Source organism: Macaca nemestrina, chromosome 9, assembly GCF_043159975.1.
Source record: "Macaca nemestrina isolate mMacNem1 chromosome 9, mMacNem.hap1, whole genome shotgun sequence".
Taxonomy (NCBI): Eukaryota; Metazoa; Chordata; class Mammalia; order Primates; family Cercopithecidae; genus Macaca; species Macaca nemestrina.
This window is the reverse complement of record NC_092133.1, coordinates 115409094-115431762: the sequence shown is the minus strand read 5'-3', so window position 1 is coordinate 115431762 and position 22669 is coordinate 115409094. Positions and strand designations below refer to the sequence as shown.

At 36.4% G+C, this 22669-nt stretch overlaps 1 protein-coding gene across 9 annotated transcripts in view; it reads left to right on the top strand.

Moving 5' to 3' along the window:
* The window catches only part of LOC105479977 (WW domain containing adaptor with coiled-coil), a 92378-nt gene extending 69990 nt beyond the window's left edge, over positions 1–22388 (top strand). For 4 of the 9 annotated variants that reach the window (XM_024792301.2, XM_071070313.1, XM_071070314.1 and 1 more), the window contains 7 exons: positions 7441–7686; positions 10038–10160; positions 11106–11254; positions 13654–13772; positions 15269–15458; positions 16726–16853; positions 18937–22193. In XM_024792301.2, the coding sequence (XP_024648069.1) occupies positions 7441–7686; positions 10038–10160; positions 11106–11254; positions 13654–13772; positions 15269–15458; positions 16726–16853; positions 18937–19006 (1025 nt within the window). In that variant the 3' untranslated portion in view covers positions 19007–22193. Of the gene's footprint in view, positions 1–7440; positions 7687–10037; positions 10161–11105; positions 11255–13653; positions 13773–15268; positions 15459–16725; positions 16854–18936 lie in introns of all 9 variants that reach the window. The other 5 variants (XM_011738341.3, XM_011738345.3, XM_011738340.3 and 2 more) reach the window with 2 other exon arrangements.
* The last annotated feature ends 281 nt before the right edge of the window (positions 22389–22669 follow it).

Genomic DNA, 22669 nt, shown 5'->3' with positions numbered 1-22669 from the left:
TAAATGACAATTGAATGAAGTCAAAAACTTCAGTATGTATTAAAGCTAGGCTCTTATAGCTGATGTAGATGGTCATTAACTGGCAGTGGTAGCACTCAGTTGATTTGCTTTAAAATAATTTTCAGGGTTACTACTTATGAAAAGTTATAAAGATTGGCCATAGTTATTCAAATATTTATTGAATAATCGAATACATTGGTGTAGGAATTTAGTCTTAGTCATTAAGTTTAACTAGGTTTAGTCAACTTAATGAAGAAATAACTGATCAAAAGAGTATTAGGAAATATTGTTTGTAGTTTGAGGGTAAGGAAAATATTCATCAAGACCCAAATGGATTTGTCTTTTTAAAAATTAATAAATTTGACCACAAATAACACATTTAAAACTTCTTTATGGAAAGTTAATAACAATAAGCTAAGGTTGAAAGATAACTATCAGACAGGAGAAAATACTTGAAACATAGGTAACAAGATATGTTGAAGATACATAAAAAGATACAAAGCATTATGAGAAAGACAATCCAATGGAACAATAGGCAAAGACTATGAACAGAAAATAAGAAAAGGGCAATTGCACCAAATACAAAAATTCACGGAGAATGGATCAAAGACCTAAAGTTAAGAACTAAAACACTAAGACACTTGGAAGGAAACAAAATCTAAATGGTATTGGAGTTGGCCATGATTTCTTGAAATATAATACCAAAGCACAGGCAACAAAAGAAAAAAACAGGCACATTGGACTTCATCAGTATTAAAAAACTTGTACATCAAAGGGAGTGAAAATGCAATTCATAGAATGAAATAAAATATTTGTAAATCATGTATGTTGATAAGGTATGAATGAATATACGTAGAAGTCCAGCTCAACCACATAAAACAACATAGTTCATAAATGGGCAAAGGACTCAAATAAACATTTCTGCAAACAAGACATTCTGGTGGCCAGTAAGCACATGAAGAGATGCTCAACCTCATTAGTCATTAGGGAAATGCAATTCAAAAACCATAATGAAATAACACTTAATACCCGTTAGGAAGACTATTATAATTAAAAAATGGAAATAGGTGTTTCGGAAGATGTGGAAAAATTGAAACCCTTGTACTTTTGGTGGGAATGTAAAATGAGGCAGCTACTCTGGAATATAGTTTGTATGTTCTTCAAAAAGTTAAACATAGGATTATGTGTAGGATCCAGCGGTTCCATTTCTAGATACATACCCAAAAGAAAGGCAGAGACTCAAACGTGCTTACATGTGGTTGTTCTTAGCAATTCACAACAGACAAACATTAGAGACAATCAAGTGTTCATCAGCAGAGTGAAATTCTGATACATGCTACATACAACATGGATGAACCTTAAGAATATTACATGAAATAAGCCAGGAGGAGAAGGACACATTTTATGATTCCACATATACAAGGGTACCTAGAATGGGCAAATTCATACAGACAGAAACTGGAATAGTAGTTACCAGGGACTGTTCAGTGGTGTCCGGGGTGGGAGTGGGTGTTAAGTTTCTGTTTGGGAAGATGAAAATGTTCTGGAGACGTATAGTCGTGATAGCTGCACAGAAATGTGGATGTACTTAATGACATTGCCTTATACTTGTAAAATGGTTAAAATAGTAAGTTTGATGCTGTGTATACTTTACCAGGATAAAAACAATGCAAGAGAAAGATTGCTAGTGCATGTTGAAAATTAAGATTACTATGAGGATATTTTTCACTCTTGAGACTAGTGACAACAATGGAATGTTTCTGGGAAGCACAGTATGTGGAGTGTGTAAGTGGGTCTTGCTAGTATGGGATGTCACTTCAGCAATGTCTGTTGGAAATTGCTTATCTTTTGTATGTATTAACATGAAGATTTTCTCAGTTGAATAAAACAATTTAAAAAAGGATACTGTCTTCATTATAAAACATCAGTGTATTTATGTACATTTATAAATGCATTGAGATCTAGAAGGATACATGAGTAAAAATACTCATGAATTTAAAAATTAAAGTCAGATTTAGGTGTTGTCACCTACCTACTTTATGTTTTTTTCCTTACTACACTTACATACATCTTCATAATTTGCTCTGTGTCTCCCATGTAACACCACTCTTACAAAATAAAGCAGGCTGCCTTTGTAGCAGTAATTTGAGTTTCACGTGTTCCCTTGTCCTGCTCAGTATTAGAGCAACTGTCAAAACACAACAGGAAAGTAATGATTAGAAGTGCACTTATTACCAGTATCATTTTAGATCTTCCGTATATTGAAAAGGATTTGAGATACCAGAAAAATTCAGCTCAGAAATAAAGTTTGGCTTTATTTACAGTAGTTTGCAAGCGTACCTATAGGAAGAGTTGAAGTGATAATTTAAACCCTAGAAAGAGGTTATAGCAACAGATTTTTATGTGTCTAGTCTTTGGTAAGCTGCCACCCCCCACCCCAGCAGAATTTGGAAATACAAGTGAATTATTTATAATTACAAAGCATTAAGAAGTGTTGTCTCTTAAAGCAAATACTTACAACTTAAAATTGAAGGGTGACATTTATAGCACATACCAAATAATTGGTCAGAGATACACAAGGCACAGAAATATCAAATGGGAGAGTGAAGGAAGGTTTAAAATAGCTTAGGAAGAGATCACAAAATATCTTTTGAAAGATCATAGGCACACACAAGTCAACACTAGAGCTAAAACCAGGTATTCCATTACCAAAGAGTGATTATGAAAGACCATTTAAAGTAGGAGTGTCCAATCTTTTGGCTTCCCTGGGCCGCATTAGAAGAAGAAGAATTGTCTTGGTCCACACATAAAATACGCTAATGAAAGCTGATGAGCTTTTTTAAAAATTGCATGTTTTAAGAAAGTTTACAGATTTGTGTTGAGCCACATTCAAAGCTGTCCTAGGCCTCATGGATGAGCTTGATCTGTAGTCTAGGTTTCCTGAATGCTTGGAAAAGTTTGCATTGAAGCAATGAGAGTCATGCTGATACTCTTCAAGAGCAGAAGAATGCATTGAACTGAGTTGTTAATGAGAAACACTGCATTCTCTCTTATGTAAATTCATTTGTGTTTAGCTGTTTTCAAAGATGTGGATTTTGTATTTATGTTCAGTTTGTTGCAAACATGTAAAACATGTTATTAAGCATGTTAGCCTCATATCCTAACAAATTAGCCTAAAAGGTTTCAGACAAATGAAAGTGTTAATGAAAATTAGGTATTTGTATACTAAAAATACACTGTTTTTTAAAAATTATTCCAAAGTTTTATTGCCTTTGTGTTTACAAAAGGTGGTTTGAGTTATTTTTATAAGATTATTTAAAATAACTTAAATTTGTCTTTACATAGTGTTACTTAGCTTTATGAATATAGCATAAAATGAGCTGTTCATCATTTTCTTTGACTGTTACATCGATGGAAGCATAAGGCCTACCTTCCCAGCATTATCAAGTTTTTTTTTTGTTTGTTTAGCATTATCAGTTTTGAGGCCAATAAAGATGATTGGCCTAGAAGTTAAATGCAAATGCACGTGTACATGCTCCTGTTACCTGTATTGAAGAATGCTGTCATTAACTGGCATCCAGGCAACAAGTTTATGTTGATGCCATTTTGGTGCCAAGTCCTGTTTTCTACAAGGGCTACAGAGAAAAGTACAACAGGCCGGGCACAGTGGCTCATGCCTGTAATCCCAGCACTTTGGGAGGCCGAGATGAGCAGATAGTTGAGGCGAGGAGTTCAAGACCACCCTGGCCAACATGGCACAATCCCATCTCTACTAAAAATACAAAAAATTTGCTGGGTGTGGTGGCATGCATCTGTAATCCCAGCTGAGGCAGGAGAATCACTTGAACCTGGGAGGCAGAGATTGCAGTGAGCCAAGATCGCGCCACTGCACTCCAGCCTGGGTGACAGAGAATGACTATATCTCAGGAAAAAAAAAAAAAGTACAACACAGTTCCTCTCCTGAGGAAGCTCATGTTCCTAGTACAAAGGAGGGATAATAAATGTTATGTAATAGAGGATACTGAGTAATATGCTAGATTTGGAGTAAGGGCACTCCAAACCAAAGGGAAGGGGCACCCAACCAACACTTTAAATATAAAACTTCTACCTTTTATAATATTTCAGTGATAAAACTATAAAAACTACCTCTCAGAATAGCATTTTATGTTTGTATTATGAAACTCAGTCCGCTATTAGTATTATTTATGTAGATTGAGGCATGTGACATAAGAAATATATAAATAACTTGCAACATGCTATGGAAGGACGTTTGTATGTGTGTCTTTGGTTGAGTGAGTGGAGCAATAAAGTGTAAATACAGCATGCTGAAGACCTGCTGGATGAAAGATTTTGCTTCTGTCCTTGATTGTATCCTTATTCAACTCAGTTCCCCACGTTGTGCTATATTTTTTCTTTTTTGCTTTGTTTTTCTTTTGTTTTTAAAGTTAAAAGGAACCTTGGAGGTTCTCCAGTCTATTTTTGCATAAACAGCAAGTAGTGCCAGAATCACACATAGAACTTTTACAAGTTGTTAGATATGCCCAGGCTTCCGTTCAGTAGGTGTGGCTTGGAGCCCAGGTATCTGTTTCGTTTAGTTTTTTAACTTTAAAAGTGATTCCGATGAGCAGTCTGTTGAGGACTAACACCTTTCTTAGAAGGTTTAATAAAACCAAACCTTTTCATAGAGAAATTCTGGCCTTCAGAGATGTCACTTGCCCAAGAGTCCCATAAATACTAAGTAAGATCAACTGATTTCCACACTACTCACCTATAATTCCCCAAAACTGCAAAAGAAGTCTATTGTTGGGGTAAATAAACTTATTAAATAGAAATTAAGGATGTTTTTGCTGTTTTTTGTTGATGATGATGTGTATTTGTTTTTGATTTTGGAGTATTTTCCCTTTTGCTTGTCTTGATGAGCAACACTGAAGGAGTTTTAAGCCCTTCTGTTAATTTTTCATGTCTCGTAGATTTGGTAGCATCAAATAAAGTTGTAAACACCTTGCACTTTCTTCTCCAACTTGTTTCTGTTAAAAGCAGAAGAAAATTTACAGAAATAACAAAGAATGAAGATAATTTCAGGGGGATATTAATACTAGTTTAATTCATGCAGTAAGTAGAAACAGTGTATTTCATTATTAATATTAATCAGGATGCCCCCAAATTGTGTGTGAAAGAACCTTTAAGAGGGATGCGATCTGGAGAATACTGCTAATAGACTCTAATTGATTGCCGCATAAAATACAATAGCTGACAGCAGTGGGTTTTTTTGTTTGTTTGTTTGTTCGTTTGTTTTTTTAAATAAAGACCAGGTCTCACTCCCATTGCCCAGACTAGATAGCAGAGGCTTGATCACGGCTTACTGCAGCCACGACTTCGTGGCTCAGGTGATTCTCCCACCTCAGCTTCCTAAGTAGCTGGTACCCCAGGCGCAGGCCACCACACCTGGCTAATTTTTTGTATTTTTAGTAGAGACAGAGTTTTCCCATGTTGCCCAGGCTGGTCTTTGAAATCCTGGGCTCAAGCAATCACCTGCCTCAGCCTCACAAAATGCTGGGATTATAGGCATGAGCCACCACATCCATCTGACAGCAGAATTTTCACAAGGAAAGCTTTTATCGTTTTATTCGAGTTTCTTTATGCTTGTCTATGACTCCAGAACAGCAAAGCTGAATATAATAGGCAGTCTGCTGGATTCAAGCACCCTCCTTTAAAAGTGTATACCCTTACACAAATAAAAATATCTTAGTCCTTCTGAGTTCATCATGGTTAATCAACACATTTTTGAACTGTACTTAAATCAGGTATAAGATCCACACTTTAGAGAGCTATTATCCCTAGCTCTTTTGAGCATTTATAGTAGTGTAAAAAGACTCATAGGCAAGTCTGTTTTCAGTAAGCTTGCTATTACTGTATATATGATCTTGAAAATCTTAAATAGATAGTTTCTAGTTTTGTGCTAAAATAAAGCAAACAATGCTGTTCTGATAGTCTTTGAATATTTCTCCTGATTTACATTTATCTGAGTTTCTCTGAGGATGTGTACCTAAAGGGCAATTACTGGGTCATGTAGTGTTTGTCTCTTCAACTTTTCTAAATAATGCCAAATTACTTTCCAGTGTGGTTGTATCAATTTATTATCCACCAGAAATGTTAAGTAAATGTTCTCATTACTCTTTGCCAACATTTGGTATTGTCTAACTTTTAAATTTTTGCATTATGGTGAGTGTAAAGGGTTATGTTGCTTTATTTTACATTTTCCTGATAATGAAGTTGAGCATCTTTTCTTGAATTTCCTAGGCATTCAAGTTCCTTCTTTGAAATAATGTCTTCTGTACATTTTTCTATTGGACAGTTTGTCTTTTTTGACTTATAGAAGTTCTTTAAATATTCTGATTACCACTTTGAATATAATTGTTTTGCTTTTTGTAACTTGACACGTCTTCTGCTTGGTGTTACAGATACCTTTCTGTGTTTTCCTCTAATAGTTTTAAAGACTTAAATACCTGCACAAAAGTTCAGTCTACCTTTAACTGGCTTTGTTTTAAATGTAAGTTTTAAAAAAATTTGGCAGGACATGTCCTGCTGGCAGTGTTCTTTTTCTTCAGGATATGGAATCTTCAGGATTTATGTTACTAGCTTGTCAAATACTATTAACAGTGCTCTTGGGGCTTTGATTACAGGTACTTTAAATCTATATAAATAATTGAAACAACAGCTTTCAAATAATTTTCCATGCATATTTTATACATCCTTTATTTCTAAATACTGTAAGGTGGGTTGTTTTTACTATGAAAGTGTACTTTTAAATTTTAATAATCTTTAATTGAAACAAATAGTTCATTGCCTTATATATTGAATTACAGAAGGGAAGTATGTAGTTACAAAACTCAGTTATTAAGTATAAAAGTCTTTTCTCATCATGTCTTTAGCCCATTCTGGTTGTAACCACCTTGGTACCTATCCTGATTTGTGTTAAGACCAGTGTCATATTTAGGTAGGTTGTTATTGTGGCCATAAACATTTTTCACCTTATTTTATGAGATATAAATTAAATTCTGTAGAATAATATTGTCCCTTTATCCTAATGGAAGCTTACTTGAATATGTGGTTAATAAATAATTGTCTTTGAGATAGCGTTGCTAGTGGACAGATTGGTACTTTTCAAATCAGATATGGGTATGATTTACCAGGTTTTATGGCTTCAGGTTTATCTGACTTTTGTTGTTCAGCTTTCTTACCTACGAAGTAGGGTGAGAAATGTCTAAATCATTATTCTAGTCACTTGAATGTTTACTGAGCATCCTCTGTGTGCGCCAATGTAAGGGTTAAATGAGATTACTTATGTTAGGCGCCTGGCACATGAGAGATGTTCTTTTGATGTTTGTTCTAATTTTCTCTATTCAAGTAATTTTTCAGGCTTATTGTCTTTTTATTTAGAATCTACATCAGGAGACAAATCCGTATCACATTCTTGCACAACTCCTTCCACATCTTCTGCCTCTGGACTGAACCCCACATCTGCACCTCCAACATCTGCTTCAGCGGTCCCTGTTTCTCCTGTTCCACAGTCACCGATACCTCCCTTACTTCAGGACCCAAATCTTCTTAGACAATTGCTTCCTGCTTTGCAAGCCACGCTGCAGCTTAATAATTCTAATGTGGACATATCTAAAATAAATGAAGGTAAATCTTCGTAAGTTTTTAAAAATTTATTTGCATTGTGCAAAGTTATGTAAGTAGTAAAATCCTCAGTTTAGGAATGGTCTTTGTTTTCTTTTGAAATTTATAGTTGAATATTGTTTTTTTTTGGTTTGAGTTTGGAAATTTATATCCATTGTAGTTTAAGACCATTGGTAGTATAATTGAGTTAGGGGTGCTTGGATCTTGTGTATATTTTTCAATACTTGTTAGGCGTCTGGTAGTTACTGGAGATAAGCCATTCTATGTATGTAATGTTCATGGTGAAATTTTACATCAAAACAGTAGAGCATTTGTTGAAATTGGTATAAAAACTTCTGGTATGTTTCTAAAAAATCTGTATAAATAATTACTCAGAATATTTAAAATATGCTAATTACTAGAAAAGTAGGAATTCGGGTAGCTACTTAAAACACTTTTAAAAAATTCTGAGAAGGGAGGAGATGGGTACTAGATAAAATACTGCCATTTTTTTCTGGTGAATTGCATTATTTAATTCCAGCCTTGCTTTTTCAGTAATGCTATTTATGTTTCAGAATATTTAGGCAGCCACTTTGAAAAAGTCTGAATAAAAATAGATGCAGTTTAATTTGCAAACTATTCAGAGTCACATGTTAATTCCTAAGAGCATTGCAAAATTTTCTGTTGAGAATGATCAATTTTTAGGCCAAGGCAGGTGGATCACCTGAGGTCAGGAGTTTGAGACCAGCCTGACCAAGATGGTGAAACGCTGTCTCTACTAAAAATACAAAAGTTAACCAGGCGTGATGGCACATGCCTGTAAATCCCAGCTACTCAGGAGGCTGAGGTACGAGAATCGCTTGAACCCAGGAGACGCAGGTTGCAGTGAGCTGAGATGGTGCTTCTGCACTCTAACCTAGCTGACAGAGCAAGACTCCATCTCAAAATAAATAAATAAAAATAAAATGATCAATTTTTTTGTGTACATTTTCACATAATATACTTAAAAGTAGTGTTAAGTGGTTAAGTTCTTATCCTAAAAATAAAGCTATCTCAGGCTAGTTGGTCATTAGTCTGTTCTTACTGTCCTTAATTTCTTTGTATTTTTATTTTATTCTCTAACCACACAGTTCTCTTGTATGGTAGGTAAATGTTTCATTTAGGCAAAGTGGGGCTTTTAGATAGTTTGAGGAGGCCAGATGCCATGGCTCATGCCTGTTATCCCAGCACTTGCCGAGACTGGTGGACCACTTAAGCCCAGGTGTTTGAGACCAGCCTGGGCAACATGGTGAAACCCCATCTCTACTAAAAATACAAAAACATAGCCAGGCGTGGTGGTGAACGCCTGTAGTTGCAGCTACTTGGGAGGCTGAGGTGGGAGAATAACTTAAGCCTGGAAGGTGAAGGCTGTGGTGAGCTGTGATTGCACAACCCTGTCTCCAGAATAAATGCTTGAAGAAATAATAGTTAATGTCAATAATAAAATATCTAACACATCAAAAATACATGGTATTTCTAAATACGTGGGGTTTTTTTTGTTTTTTGTTTTTTGTTTTTTTGAGATGGAGTTTTTGCTCTTGTTGCCCAGGCTGGAGTACAATGGCACAATCTTCGCTCACTGCAACCTCCGCCTCCCTGCAACCTCCGCCTCCCTGCAACCTCCGCCTCCCTGCAACCTCCGCCTCCCTGCAACCTCCGCCTCCTAGGTTCAAGCTATTCTCCTGCCCTAGCCTCCCTAGTGGCTGGGATTACAGGCACCTGCCACGATGCCCAGCTAATTTTTTGCATTTTTGATAGAGACAGCGTTTCACTGTGTTGGGCAGGCTGCTCTCGAACTCCTCACCTTAGGTGATCCACCCACCTCGGCCTCCCAAAGTGCTGGGTGTGAGCTAACCATGTCCAGCCAATACTCCCTTTTTTTAATCCATTTTTAGATTATTAGGGTGGATCTTGATGTAGGATTTGAATGGCCAGCTTGTCTAAAAAGGCAGTCATATGAAATAGCAATCGTTTATCCAGTTAATTTCATATAACATACTGAACACTCACAAATAGGTTTCTGACGTAATTGGAAGTTCCTATGAACACTCATTAAATTTTGTAGAGAGACTTTGTTCAGGTGATCATCTTAATTTATTAGTGTAAAAGAAATTCTGTTGGTTTACCTTTATTGTAAACCCATTAAGTTTCTTTGTCTCTGCCTCAGATTGTTTCAAATCTTGGGACCCATTGTATTACTCCTAGTAGGCTTTTATTTTGAGAGTTCTAGGTTGAAATATTCCAGTTTCTTGTGGGTTCTCTTCCTTGTCAAGTTGTTACTAATGCCACATAAGCCTCTTGTTTTTATACGAATGTATGAAATAATGTGTTTTTAGTTCTTACAGCAGCTGTGACACAAGCCTCTCTGCAGTCTATAATTCATAAGTTTCTTACTGCTGGACCATCTGCTTTCAACATAACGTCTCTGATTTCTCAAGCTGCTCAGCTCTCTACACAAGGTATTCTTACTCATCTTAGATATCTCTACAGTGGTATCTTGATTTTGTTTTGGAATTAATAGCCCTTTTTGTATGTAGTTTTTTTCTTCTGTTTTTTTTGTTTGTTTGTTTTTTAAGAGATTAGCTACAATTTTTTTTGGTAACAACTGGCATATACAGTAGTATTTTTATTTCCTTTCTTTTTAGATGAAGCAAGTTTTGACATTTGTCTTAAGGTATTGCCATCAAATCTGTAATTATTTAATACAGCATTTAATTCAGACTTTGTTAATGAGTTTTTTTATGCCAAAGCTGAAAGTAAACTATGATATGCCATATATCTTTGTGAACATTGCATGTATTTGAAGAGTTGAAGTTTGGTTCAGATTGACGTTAGATGTTTTTTGACTGGATAATATGGAAATGCTCATTTTCTGCCTTGAATTAGATATCCCTCTTCATGAAGGTATCCAAATGGAGAGAGATACACGTAGGAGCAAATGGGAAGTGAAAGGGTCACTTTGTCAGAAAGCTGATAAACAGCAGGAATGCCTTGTCTGGAATGGAAGTATAATGGTGCAAAGACTCTTGCAACCCTCTGGCTAGCCTCATGAGCAGGAGACTGCGTGGGATACCTGGGCCTAAATGTAGAATAAGAAAGAAGAAATAAGGATGGTGAGGAGGCCTTCCATGTGAGAATAGGTTCAGGCCTAGCTTCCTGTTCCAGCCACATAAAGGAGAGTGGGCCACACTGGGTGTGCTTACCTCTGAACACACAGCTCACTTAGTCAGTGTGGCCCAGTGAGAAGGTCAGATTCTGATTTATTCCGATAAGTGTTCTCTGGGTAATATGGGGGTGGGGGGTTTAGAGTGATACAAAGATTGTTACCACATATATTACAAAGGACTTAGTTTTTTTGTTTTGTTTTGTTTTTCTTTAAAATTAATTGCTTCCCTCTTTTACAGCCCAACCATCTAATCAGTCTCCGATGTCTTTAACGTCTGATGCGTCATCCCCAAGATCATATGTTTCTCCAAGAATAAGCACACCTCAAACTAACACAGTCCCTATCAAACCCTTGATCAGTACTCCTCCTGTTTCATCACAGCCAAAGGTATGTCACCTTTGAGGGATATTTGGGAAAGAAACTACTTTTGGAAAATCAATAACATTTTAGAATCTGTTACAGAAAAAGCTCTATGAGAATGAGGTGTAGTGGTGGAATGGATGACAGGTATGATAGTAGATGCAGCCTAGAATTTCTCAGTTCACTGAGGGATAGAGGGGGGCTTTGAATCTGTGCTGCTTTAATACACCTTCTGAGTCTGTTCCCTAATGGTTTTGGGATTTGTCACATGGAGAGTGAGATAAAGAGGGTATACTGTGAGTCTTAATATTTGTAGAATTTTCAGACTCCAAAAGACATGAGTGAACATGTTTTCCAGCAACTTTGCCATATTTGTATTTCAAAAATGAGGCAGTTTTTGTGCTAAGAACTTAATGTATGTTCAACTTTCACATCATGAGCATCACTTGCTTCATTTAATAGATAAGAAAATCAGACTCTCAGTTAAGTCTAGTTTTTGTGGTAGAGTCAGAATTTGAAACCTAGGTGTTTGTGAATACAGGGACCCATTTTACTAAGCTTATATTGCCTGTATTTGTCCCAGCAGAATCTCACATGGTTGGCTCCATAGGTGCAGTTAGAAAATTTCTGGGCTAAATGGTAAATATAGGGGAAATTTCTTTTGAGTAGTTTTGAAACAGTGGGCTGTTTCAAACTTTTTAATGCCAAATAATTATTTGTAAGATCTTAAGCAGCAGCCCAAAAATAAAAATGCATTGAAATACAACTTGAAAGAGGTGGTTGGTCAGCTTTTAAGTCTTCCCGTTTGTTCATCCCTTCCCTACCTTGGCCATTGATCAATGCATGTTTTAGGGCCAATTTAGATTGATTTTTAAAATTCCAAGTTACAGTTGTTAGTTTGTCATGCAGTTCCTTATCATTCACCAGTATTTTAAGGAGGAAAGAATTAAAATGTGAGTTTCAGCAAAAGATACGTTATTTTTGGAGCTTAGAACTTTTCTTCAGGGTGATATTTTAAGAGTATAGTAAATAGTGGTTAAAAGTGAAATAAGTGGCAGTATTGGTTTTATAGTCACTTGTAAACTGAGCATTTCAACTCCTTTAAGCAGGCTGGGCGCAGTGGCGCACACCCGTAATTACAGCACTTAGGAGGCCAGGGCAGGAGGATTCAGTTAGGCCCTGGGCAATACAGCAAGACCCCATCTCTACAAAAATAATTTGAAAATTTACTGGGGGAGGCCGAGGCAGGCAGATCACTTGAGGCCAGGAGTTTGAAAAAAGCCTGGCCAACAGGCAAAACCCAGTCTCTACTAAAATTACCAAAATTAGTGGCACAGACCTATAATCCCAGCTACTCAGGAGGCTGAGGCATGAGAATCACTTGACCTGGAAAGTGGAGGTGCAGTTGAGCCAAGATCACGCCACTGCACTCCAGCCTGGGCGAGAGAGCAAAACTCTGTCTTTAAAAAACAACAACAAAAAAAACTTATTTGGGCATGGCAATTTGTACTACTCGGGAGGCTGGGGTGGGGGAATCACCTGAGCCTGGGAATTCAAGGTTGGAGTGAGCCAAGATCACGTCACTCTGCACTCCAGACTAGGCAACCAGACTAAGACCCTGTCTCGAAGAAAAAAAAAAAGTCCTTTAAACAGATAGCTATCAGTTTTTTGTGTTCGAAAACTTCTTCAAGTTGTTTTTAAAATAATTGAACATTTGAGCTTTTAGTGCTTACTAAAATGTCTTTATAAGACTTGACTAGAATTGATAGGTAATATTCAGAAGTTAAGCAGGACGTTCCAGATTTGTTAGGGAGAATTATTAATCATATCCCCTCACCCCACCAAAAGAAAAACAGCAGTGAGATGTGGCTTATCACAAAGGACTCCATCTGCCTTTGTGCCTCAATTTAGAGCTTCTATTTTAAACTGCTTATTTTCTCTCTGTGGCTTCTGAATATAATATGTATCCTGATTGGCAATCATGGACTTCAGTCTACCTCTGTAGAGTAACATCTCTTTGAAAAACACTCATGATGAACTTTATATGGGCCATAACTCATTTTCTGATAGCCGAATCACATTGTTTCTCCATGTCATTAAAATCTAAGCATCCATATGTGTATGATGTGGTAGCATACATATTTACTTTTATTGATATAAAAGTAACAAATCAGAAGAGATAATAATGTATTGGAAAGAAAACTGAGTTGTAAAGGAGGAGAGCTAGTTTCTTACACTGGTTTGATAGGGAAGTAATTTTATGACCTTGGGCCATTTTTACAAAGAAATGAGATATCGAAGTTTTAGAACTTGACAGTCTTCTTTAAAACACCATATTTTACATGTTCTAAGACGATTACCTAGATTTTGGGGGGAGAGATGTGGATTAGATTTGGAGACCATCTCACCAGATTTTGACATTTCAGGTTAGTACTCCAGTAGTTAAGCAAGGACCAGTGTCACAGTCAGCCACACAGCAGCCTGTAACTGCTGACAAGCAGCAAGGTCATGAACCTGTCTCTCCTCGAAGTCTTCAGCGCTCAAGGTAGGTCGATATTGTATATTGAGACCACATTGTTTTGTTTAATGATAGTATACTGGTATATTGCATTGTTTGAAGATGTATCTGTAAAATATAACAACTTTAAACTCCATGAATACTCTAAAGTAGGCTTGTATGTTGTAAAATTTACAAAGACAAACCTGTATACAAGAGGTAGGTTATTGTCTCTAGTAGTAAAGCCCGGGTTATTTTGAAGAAAGTGGCTCTTTAAAATTTTACACAGTGGAATATGATGGGGTAAAGATTTGTGATACTTGTACCAGAAAGGCACATGATTTTACAATATTTGTTGGAATTACATTGCTTTGTAACCTCCTCATAGCAGTTTTTGTTTGAGTATATTGATGAAAGCCAAAGTCTCCTATCTAAAACTTGGGCCGATGTTTCCCGTGTATGTCAGGCTTTCCCAGTAGCTTAACTGTGACCCTATACAGATGACTTTTAGATAGTTCTATACTGCTGTATTGTGTTAGCACTTTTCTGTGTTCATTAACAACACAACTTTAAATGACATTTGTTGAATGAATGGTTTTCATTTGATTGATTTTCCTATTTTTTATTTCATGCTATGAGGTAGCAAAATAATTGAACTGTTGTTTTTATTGTTGTTTTCTAAACAAGCATTTCAGAACTTATACCTCCAAATGAGAGTTGTTCCCTTCAAACTAATCACCTTGGGAAGCTGTCTACTTACTCCAGCAATGTTGCCATTGCTCAGAACATTTTTGGGAAATTCTTCTTTTAAATTGTTTTTAGAGGCTGCAGTATTATTTTAAATATCCTCAGTGATGAAAACTCTTCATCCTTTGGGAGATTTAGTTTTTGGAAATAACTGAAATTCATTCAGAGCCAAGTCTGGTGAAGCAGGTAGGAGATCAACTTGGGTGATTAAATTTTTTGGTTCTCGCCACCATATCCCCAACCCTGGCCCAAACCATTCAGTTTTAAAAGAAGATAAACAATCTCAGAGTGTTATTTTTTTGGTTTTGTTTTGCCACTATGCTTGCTCAGTGCTATCCAACAAAATGTTTGTATTTTGCTTCACATTATTTCACCCTCTGATTCAGCAGTTCTGACGTTGAACAAAGGCAATATGTAGTTTCCCCTTACCTAGATGTATATGAGACAGTCTTCAGATGTGCATTATATCTATAGCTGTTAAAATGTGACCATTTTTTAGTTATATTCTTATTAGTGTTTGTGGTACACAAAGTTAACAGGTTCTGCTCTCAGATTTGGAGAGTACAGTTTACATTAGACTCTGACAGTCGTGTTAAAAAGGCTTTTTCCCCCTAAAGTGTTTTGAGGAATAATATACTTTGGATTGTTAATTCTCTTTATTTGATGTTAAAATAACAAATTTTTCTTAGGAATTTGGGTATCTTTAAGTTAATAAAAGGTACTAACATGCAGTTTATAGGATAAGGATACCCAGAAACTACTTTTAAACATATTACACATTCAATTCTGTTTTCTAGTAGCCAGAGAAGTCCTTCACCTGGTCCCAATCATACTTCTAATAGTAGTAATGCATCAAATGCAACAGTCGTACCACAGAATTCTTCTGCCCGATCCACGTGTTCATTAACGCCTGCACTAGCAGCACACTTCAGTGAAAATCTCATAAAACACGTTCAAGGATGGCCTGCAGATCATGCAGAGAAGCAGGTATGTTAACGTACAGCCTAGATTTTACCTTTGGGTGATTAGCAAAACAGAACTTAATCAACTTCTAGAAAATCTAATGTAGACCACTGAATTCAAGCAATACTTAAAATAACAAATCTCTAACTTTGTAGTCATTTAAAAAATATTTGACATATAAGGTAGCTTTTTTGGTTTTACAAAATATTTTAACATAATTATAGCCCCTGTTGTCAGGTACTCAGCAGTTAGCTCAGTGCTTATTGCCTTATATTTATTTTCTCTACTTCTTAAAACAGCTAAGCAGTGTAGATAGAGTTTTCTCATTTTGCCATTGAAGTCCTTAAGACCAAATAGTCCATAAAACCTTGATCCCAAGGTCACCCCATTAACACAGTGATGTGGCTCAAAGCCAGTGTACTTTTTCCACTCAGCTGCTCTGATAGTTTCAGAATCCATTAGCACCGTTAATCTACTGGCCAAGTGCAGTGGCTCATACCTGTAATCCCAACACTTTGGGAGGCCGAGGCAAGTGGATCGCTTGTGGCCAGCCCCAGGAGTTGGAGACCAGCTTGGCCAACATTGGTGAAACTCCATCTCTAACCATAAGTACAAAAATTAGCCAGGCGTGGTGGCATGTACCTGTAATTCCAGCTACTCGGGAGCCTGAGGCACCAGGATTACTACTTGACCCCAGGAGACAGAAGTTGCAGTGAGCCGAGATTGTGCCACTGCACTCCAGCCTGGGTGACAGAGTAACACTCTGTCCCCCCCCGCCAAAAAAAAATGTTTTATTTTGCCTTGGGGTGAGACACCTTAGGACATTCCAGTTACTGTTGATTTGCCTCTTTTTATCAGATAACTGACCATCTGGGGTGTTCGAAAGTTTACAGAGAATATGTCGTGTGTCTTACCATAGAGAGGAGTATAGTGAGGCTCTTGAATCAATACCTAATTCCTGAACTTGCAGAAATGACAGTCTCTTTGGCTGACCCAGCATCTTTTATTAACCACAAATTATGCGTCATTCTTTCTTAGTGCTGTATTAGCTTCAGATTGGAAATCCTATTTTCTCCAACTTGGAAGAGAAATACTAAAATAAGCACCTTCCACCCTTATAGACAGTTTCTTAAAAGAAATTAATTTTCCCCATTAGATTCACCAGCATTTTTGTGTATTTAAGGGAGAAGGATTATTCTCTAATCTTAAATATAAAATTTTATTCAGAAATGTAATGTTTTATTTTGTGTATGTTAATGTTTATATTTTATGTTTTGTTCATTAATTACAGGCATCAAGATTACGCGAAGAAGCGCATAACATGGGAACTATTCACATGTCAGAAATTTGTACTGAATTAAAAAATTTAAGATCTTTAGTCCGAGTATGTGAAATTCAAGCAACTTTGCGAGAGCAAAGGTAAGTCTTTCACTGAAATACATTTTTATGTTGCTCAGGATTATGATTCTTAAATCGAACTAAAGAATGTAAATGACATTTTATTTATGAAATGTAAAGTTCTCTTTGATACATTGATCACATTCTGTCATTGCATTTTCATAAGTTATTAATATTCCTCGTGATGGATAAAGCCTGTCGATTTTCTCTTAACCCATGATGAATGCTTCATTAGACTTTTCTCATAACTCCATAAGCTGCAATAATATATTAAAAAAATGAAATATTGACCACAACTGATTATAAATGTTCTCTCTTGCTGAGGGTGTTTCCATTGAAATTTCTGATTATTTGTCCTTGCATCACCAATAGATCTCTTGAAAAGTATAGAAAGAATTTGTCTAGCAAGTTTAGCGTATCTGCTGTCTCAGTATTTTTCACCTGAACTCTTGTGTCGCATTTCTTGATCTAGTGTTTCACTCAAGTAGAATATCTACGTCACAATAATAATAGCATAGGTATTTTTTTTTTTTAATGCCTATTACAGAATTGAGGACAGACTTGGCAGTGGCTTTATGTCCTGTCTGTGCAAGTCACAGAGTTACAGGTAGAGTTAATCTTGTCAAGAAACCATAAATATTTAGTAAATACCAAATGGAGTTTATAGTACAACTTGAAAAAGTAAGTTTATTTACAGTTACTAAAATATCTAGAGGTACTCTTTGAGTAACAACTTGGGTTCTTGTACTCTCAGATTGCTCTGAAAGTAATTCTAACATAAACTTCATTTTGGCTTGTTACATCATTCTACTTTTAGGAATTCATTATTGCATCTTAGGAAACAGTATATACAGTCAAATATCAAGCCAGCCTGATTATGCCTAATTCATGTCTACAGGCAATAAATATTATAGTTCCCAGAAGAGAGGAGTAAAAACAGGAAATATTTTTACATTCATGGGAATCTGGGTAACTGTGGGGTTTGTGTGTTTCAATTTTTGGTTTTTGGCTTCATTTTTATGTACCTACATGTACATTGAGAATTGCTCTTCTAAATGATTAATCTCTTACACCTGGTTAATTCTACTCTTTACTATATAGTGGGCCAGAAAACATGCAGTATAGGTTTATTTCATGTATAATAGCTACTGCTTTCTTTGTGATGATACGGTTTATAAAGTAATAAATTTTAAGTCTGTATAGCCAAAGGAATTATTAAGAAATTGTTAGAAAAGGCTGGGCGCAGTGGCTCACGCCTGTAACCCCAGCACTTTGGGGAGCTAAGGCGGGTGAATCACCTGAGGTCAGGAGTTCAAGACCAGCCTGGCCAACATGTTGAAATCCTGTCTCTACTAAAAATACAAAAACTAGCTGGGCGTGGTGGTGTGTGCCTGTAATCCCAGCTACTCGGGAGGCTGAGGCAGGGAGAATTGCTTGAACCCGGGAGGCGGAGGTTGCAGTGAGCCAAGATCGTGCCACTGCACTCCAGCCTGGGCGACAGAGCAAGACTCTGTCTCAAAATAAATAAATAAATAAATAAATAAATAATTAGAAAACTAAAATATCCGTTCACCATCCTGATACTTTAGTAGATATTATGTATTAAATATTTACTTTGTCTTAACTATAATTTATAGTTAAATTATAAAAAAATTTTTGCCTTAATTAGAAATCACTTATGTTATGTTATGTTATGTTATGTTATGTTATGTTATTTTTGAGACGGAGTTTCACTCTTGTTGCCCAGGCTGGAGTGCAATGGCACAATCTCGGCTCACCGCAACCTCTGCCTCCCAGGTTCAAGCAATTCTCCTGCCTCAGCCTCCATAGTAGCTGGGATTATAGGCATATGCCACCACGCCCGGCTAATTTTGTATTTTTAGTAGAGACGGGGTTTCTCCATGTTGGTCAGGCTGGTCTCGAACTCCCGACCTCAGGTGATCCACCCACCTCGGCCTCCCAAAGTGCTGGGATTACAGGCGTGAGCCACCGCGCCCGGCAGAAATCACTTATTTTAATTTAAAAAATTGTAATTATAAAAGTTTGGGTTTTCAGTAATATTTGTATATATACACAGATTCTAATGTCTGCTTTTATTTTTCAGGATACTATTTTTGAGACAACAAATTAAGGAACTTGAAAAGCTAAAAAATCAGAATTCCTTCATGGTGTGAAGATGTGAATAATTGCACATGGTTTTGAGAACAGGAACTGTAAATCTGTTGCCCAGTCTTAACATTTTTGAGCTGCATTTAAGTAGACTTTGGACCGTTAAGGTGGGCAAAGGAAATGACAAGGGGATGGGGTCTGTGAGAGTCAATTCAGGGGAAAGATACAAGATTGATTTGTAAAACCCTTGAAATGTAGATTTCTTGTAGATGTATCCTTCACGTTGTAAATATGTTTTGTAGAGTGAAGCCATGGGAAGCCATGTGTAACAGAGCTTAGACATCCAAAACTAATCAGTGCTGAGGTGGCTAAATACCTAGCCTTTTACATGTAAACCTGTCTGCAAAATTAGCTTTTTTAAAAAAAAAAAAATTGGGGGGGTTAATTTATCATTCAGAAATCTTGCATTTTCAAAAATTCAGTGCAAGCGCCAGGCGATCTGTGTCTAAGGATACGATTTTTGAACCATATGGGCAGTGTACAAAATATGAAACAACTGTTTCCACACTTGCACCTGATCAAGAGCAGTGCTTCTCCATTTGTTTTGCAGAGAAATGTTTTTCATTTCCCGTGTGTTCCATTTCCCTCTGAAATTCTGATTTTATCCATTTTTTTAAGGCTCCTCTTTATCTCCTTTCTTAAGGCACTGTTGCTATGGCACTTTTCTATAACCTTTTCATTCCTGTGTACAGTAGCTTAAAATTGCAGTGATTGAGCATAACCTACTTGTTTGTATAAATTATTGAAATCCATTTGCACCCCGTAAGAATGGACTTAAGAGTACTGCTGGACAGGCATGTGTGCTTAAAGTACATTGATTGCTCAAATATAAGGAAATGGCCCAATGAACATGGTTGTGGGAGGGGAAAGAGGAAACAGAGCTAGTCAGATGTGAATTGTATCTGTTGTAATAAACATGTTAAAACAAACAAAAATTGTTATTTTTCTTTTCCTTCGGTCAATGCACATTAGAATTTGAACTACCTGGGGATTCTTTATGCGAACTGTTCTTGTTGAATATTTATACTTTATTGAAATAATTCCTTAAGGGAGGTTTTGTTTAAAACGTATTAACAGGAAATTGTGTATAAGATATTTAATGAAATAAGAAATTCAACAAGAATGATTAAGTCACTTCCCAAGTGGTTGTCATTTGTTAAACCCTGGTTTACCTGTCTTGCTATTACATTTCATTTGGAAGGATGTTTGTGTTGTAGCTAACTGTTCAAGTCTGGTGCTGACTGCTGTTCTTAGCCATCACAAAACGCTAAATTTGTGTAATTGGAGCTTCCTGCTGTTAGCTGAAAATAGCAGGAAAGCGCAGCTTTGTATATTGTTTCCTAAAGTATATTAAAATAAAAAAAGAAACTATTGCTACTATAAAATTACCTGACTTTTTTTTTTTCCTTTGCTAAAATATTAGTCACATGGCCTTAGCTTCACACTGCCAGTAATGTATCAAATCACAAGGGTTTCTGCATGAAAAAAAAAATACTTAATCACCCACAAAAAATCTTTTACCCTCAAAATCTTGCCATCTGATTTAGAAAGGTGTTTTTTCTTTTCTTTTCTTTTCTTTTTTTAATAGGTTTAGAGTTTTCTGGTGATTTTTTTTTTTTTTTTTTTTTTTCTGTAGGGGAAGATAAGTGCTTCCAAAACTGCCAGCACCAAGGGCTTATTTTTTATGTTAGATATCAGTGTCAATGTTACTACATTCTCAGATGCTAACATAAATTTTGAAATTGTTCTTGTGCTTTAAGCATATACTTAAAGTATGGAAGTTAAATGTTGGGGCTTTTCAGTAACTCAAAAAGTTAACTGCAAGCGATAGTGTTGGTGTTTTCTAAAATACAAAAATGTTCCAGTGTAATTAAAAGGAATTAAAATCTTATACTGGAAGCTGATATTTTCCTATAATTTAAGAGTACTTTGTAAGACAAATGTCATTAATTTATTGTCATGTTCATACCTCTGTGAGATTAACATATGCTGAATTGAATTAGTGCATGTAAATGAAACCCCAAAGAGCTGTGTTAAGCTAGAAACCTTATTGTATCTTTTCTGGAAAGAAGTGAGCAGCTTGTTGTAATAGGCAAATGTTTCCTGATCAAATGGCAATGTGATTTAGGTAAATTTGAATTTGATTTGCTAATAGTCTACTGGTCTGTGTAGCTATGTTTTTTTTTTTTTTTTTTAAGTTTACATCCCTAAATGTATTAGTCACATAGATTTAGGAGAAAACGCCTAATTTGACATTTCTTAGTAGTGAATTATTATTATTATTGTTGTTTGAGACAGAGTTTCGCTCTTGTTGCCCAGGCTGATCTCGGCTCACTGCAACCTCCGCCTCCTGGGTTCAAGCGATTCTCCTGTCTCAGCATTCCGAGTAGCTGGGATTACAGGCATGTACCACCACACCTGGCTAATACTGTATTTTTAGTAGAGGTGGGGTTTCTCCATGTTGGTCAGGCTGGTCTCGAACTCCCAACCTCAGGCGATCTGCCTGCCTTGGCCTCCCAAAGTGCTGGGATTACAGGCGTGAGCCACTGCGCCTGGCCAGTAGTGAATTTTTAAACACAGAAAACAAAATTTTGTGGAAATATTTTAAATGTTGCACCTTAATACAGACATGGTATCCAGCTCCTAACCTTAGGGAATAGGAATAACTATTAAAACAAGCATAATGTTCTGGACTGGAATTTCCTTATCTAGTTGGCCATGGATTTCAACATGTACCTTGGTTCAGATAATTAGAAATACTGAATAGCTCTAGGGAACTTCTTGAGTGGTTTTTTTTTCCTCCCGTTTTGAAAGATTAGTAGTCTCTAGTCAAACTTCTAAAATGTCGTGGTATTGTAACAACATGTTTGATGAAAGAAGATTAGGGACTCCCCTGAAGATCCAGCTTTCCTACGCTTACTTCTCTAACTTGTCTAACCTGATTTTAAAGCGACTGTAATTCCAGACTGAAAACATGTTTCAGCCCTGTTTCAAGACATTATGCTTCTTTTAACAGCCCAAATGAGTAGTTTTATTTTTCTTCTAAATCTTACGTTTCACACTTCTAAACTCTTGGGAAGGAGGTTCTTGAAACTTTGCCAGGAATTGTTACCCATTTCCAAAACAGTTTATTATGTTCAAAAACCACCGTGTCTTTGAGGAACTGTTTTAAAGGGGAGAAGGCAATGCGGGGGAGAAGGCAATGCGGGAAATAATTCACTCTGCGCACCGGAACTGTTGTAGTTCAGGACTTCCAGCTACTGTATTTAGATGTTGGGTTTGAATATACAGATTTCTTTTCAATACCTGTAAATACAGCTATATTCTTGTATTTGTACGGGAGTGTACAAAATGACACTGAAAAGTAATAAATATGTTTTGACTATATTGTGCAGTTATTTCAGAACTGTTTTGAAAGTCTTAGAATGCATAATTTGTATTTGAGTAAGGAAATTTAAAATACAGATTACTGCTAAAATTTTAATCAGTCGGTGTGTTTCAATAGTCTCTGAAACATGTTAGTGAAAATTGTGGCATAAAGTTGGGACTCTTTAGGTCCTGCTCTAATTTGCGGTACCCTCCTTTTCCTGATCATGACCTTTGATAGTGCCCTGATGTGCAGCCTGCCTGGATGATCTCATCTAGGCTCTTGGCTCTAAAAATCCCAT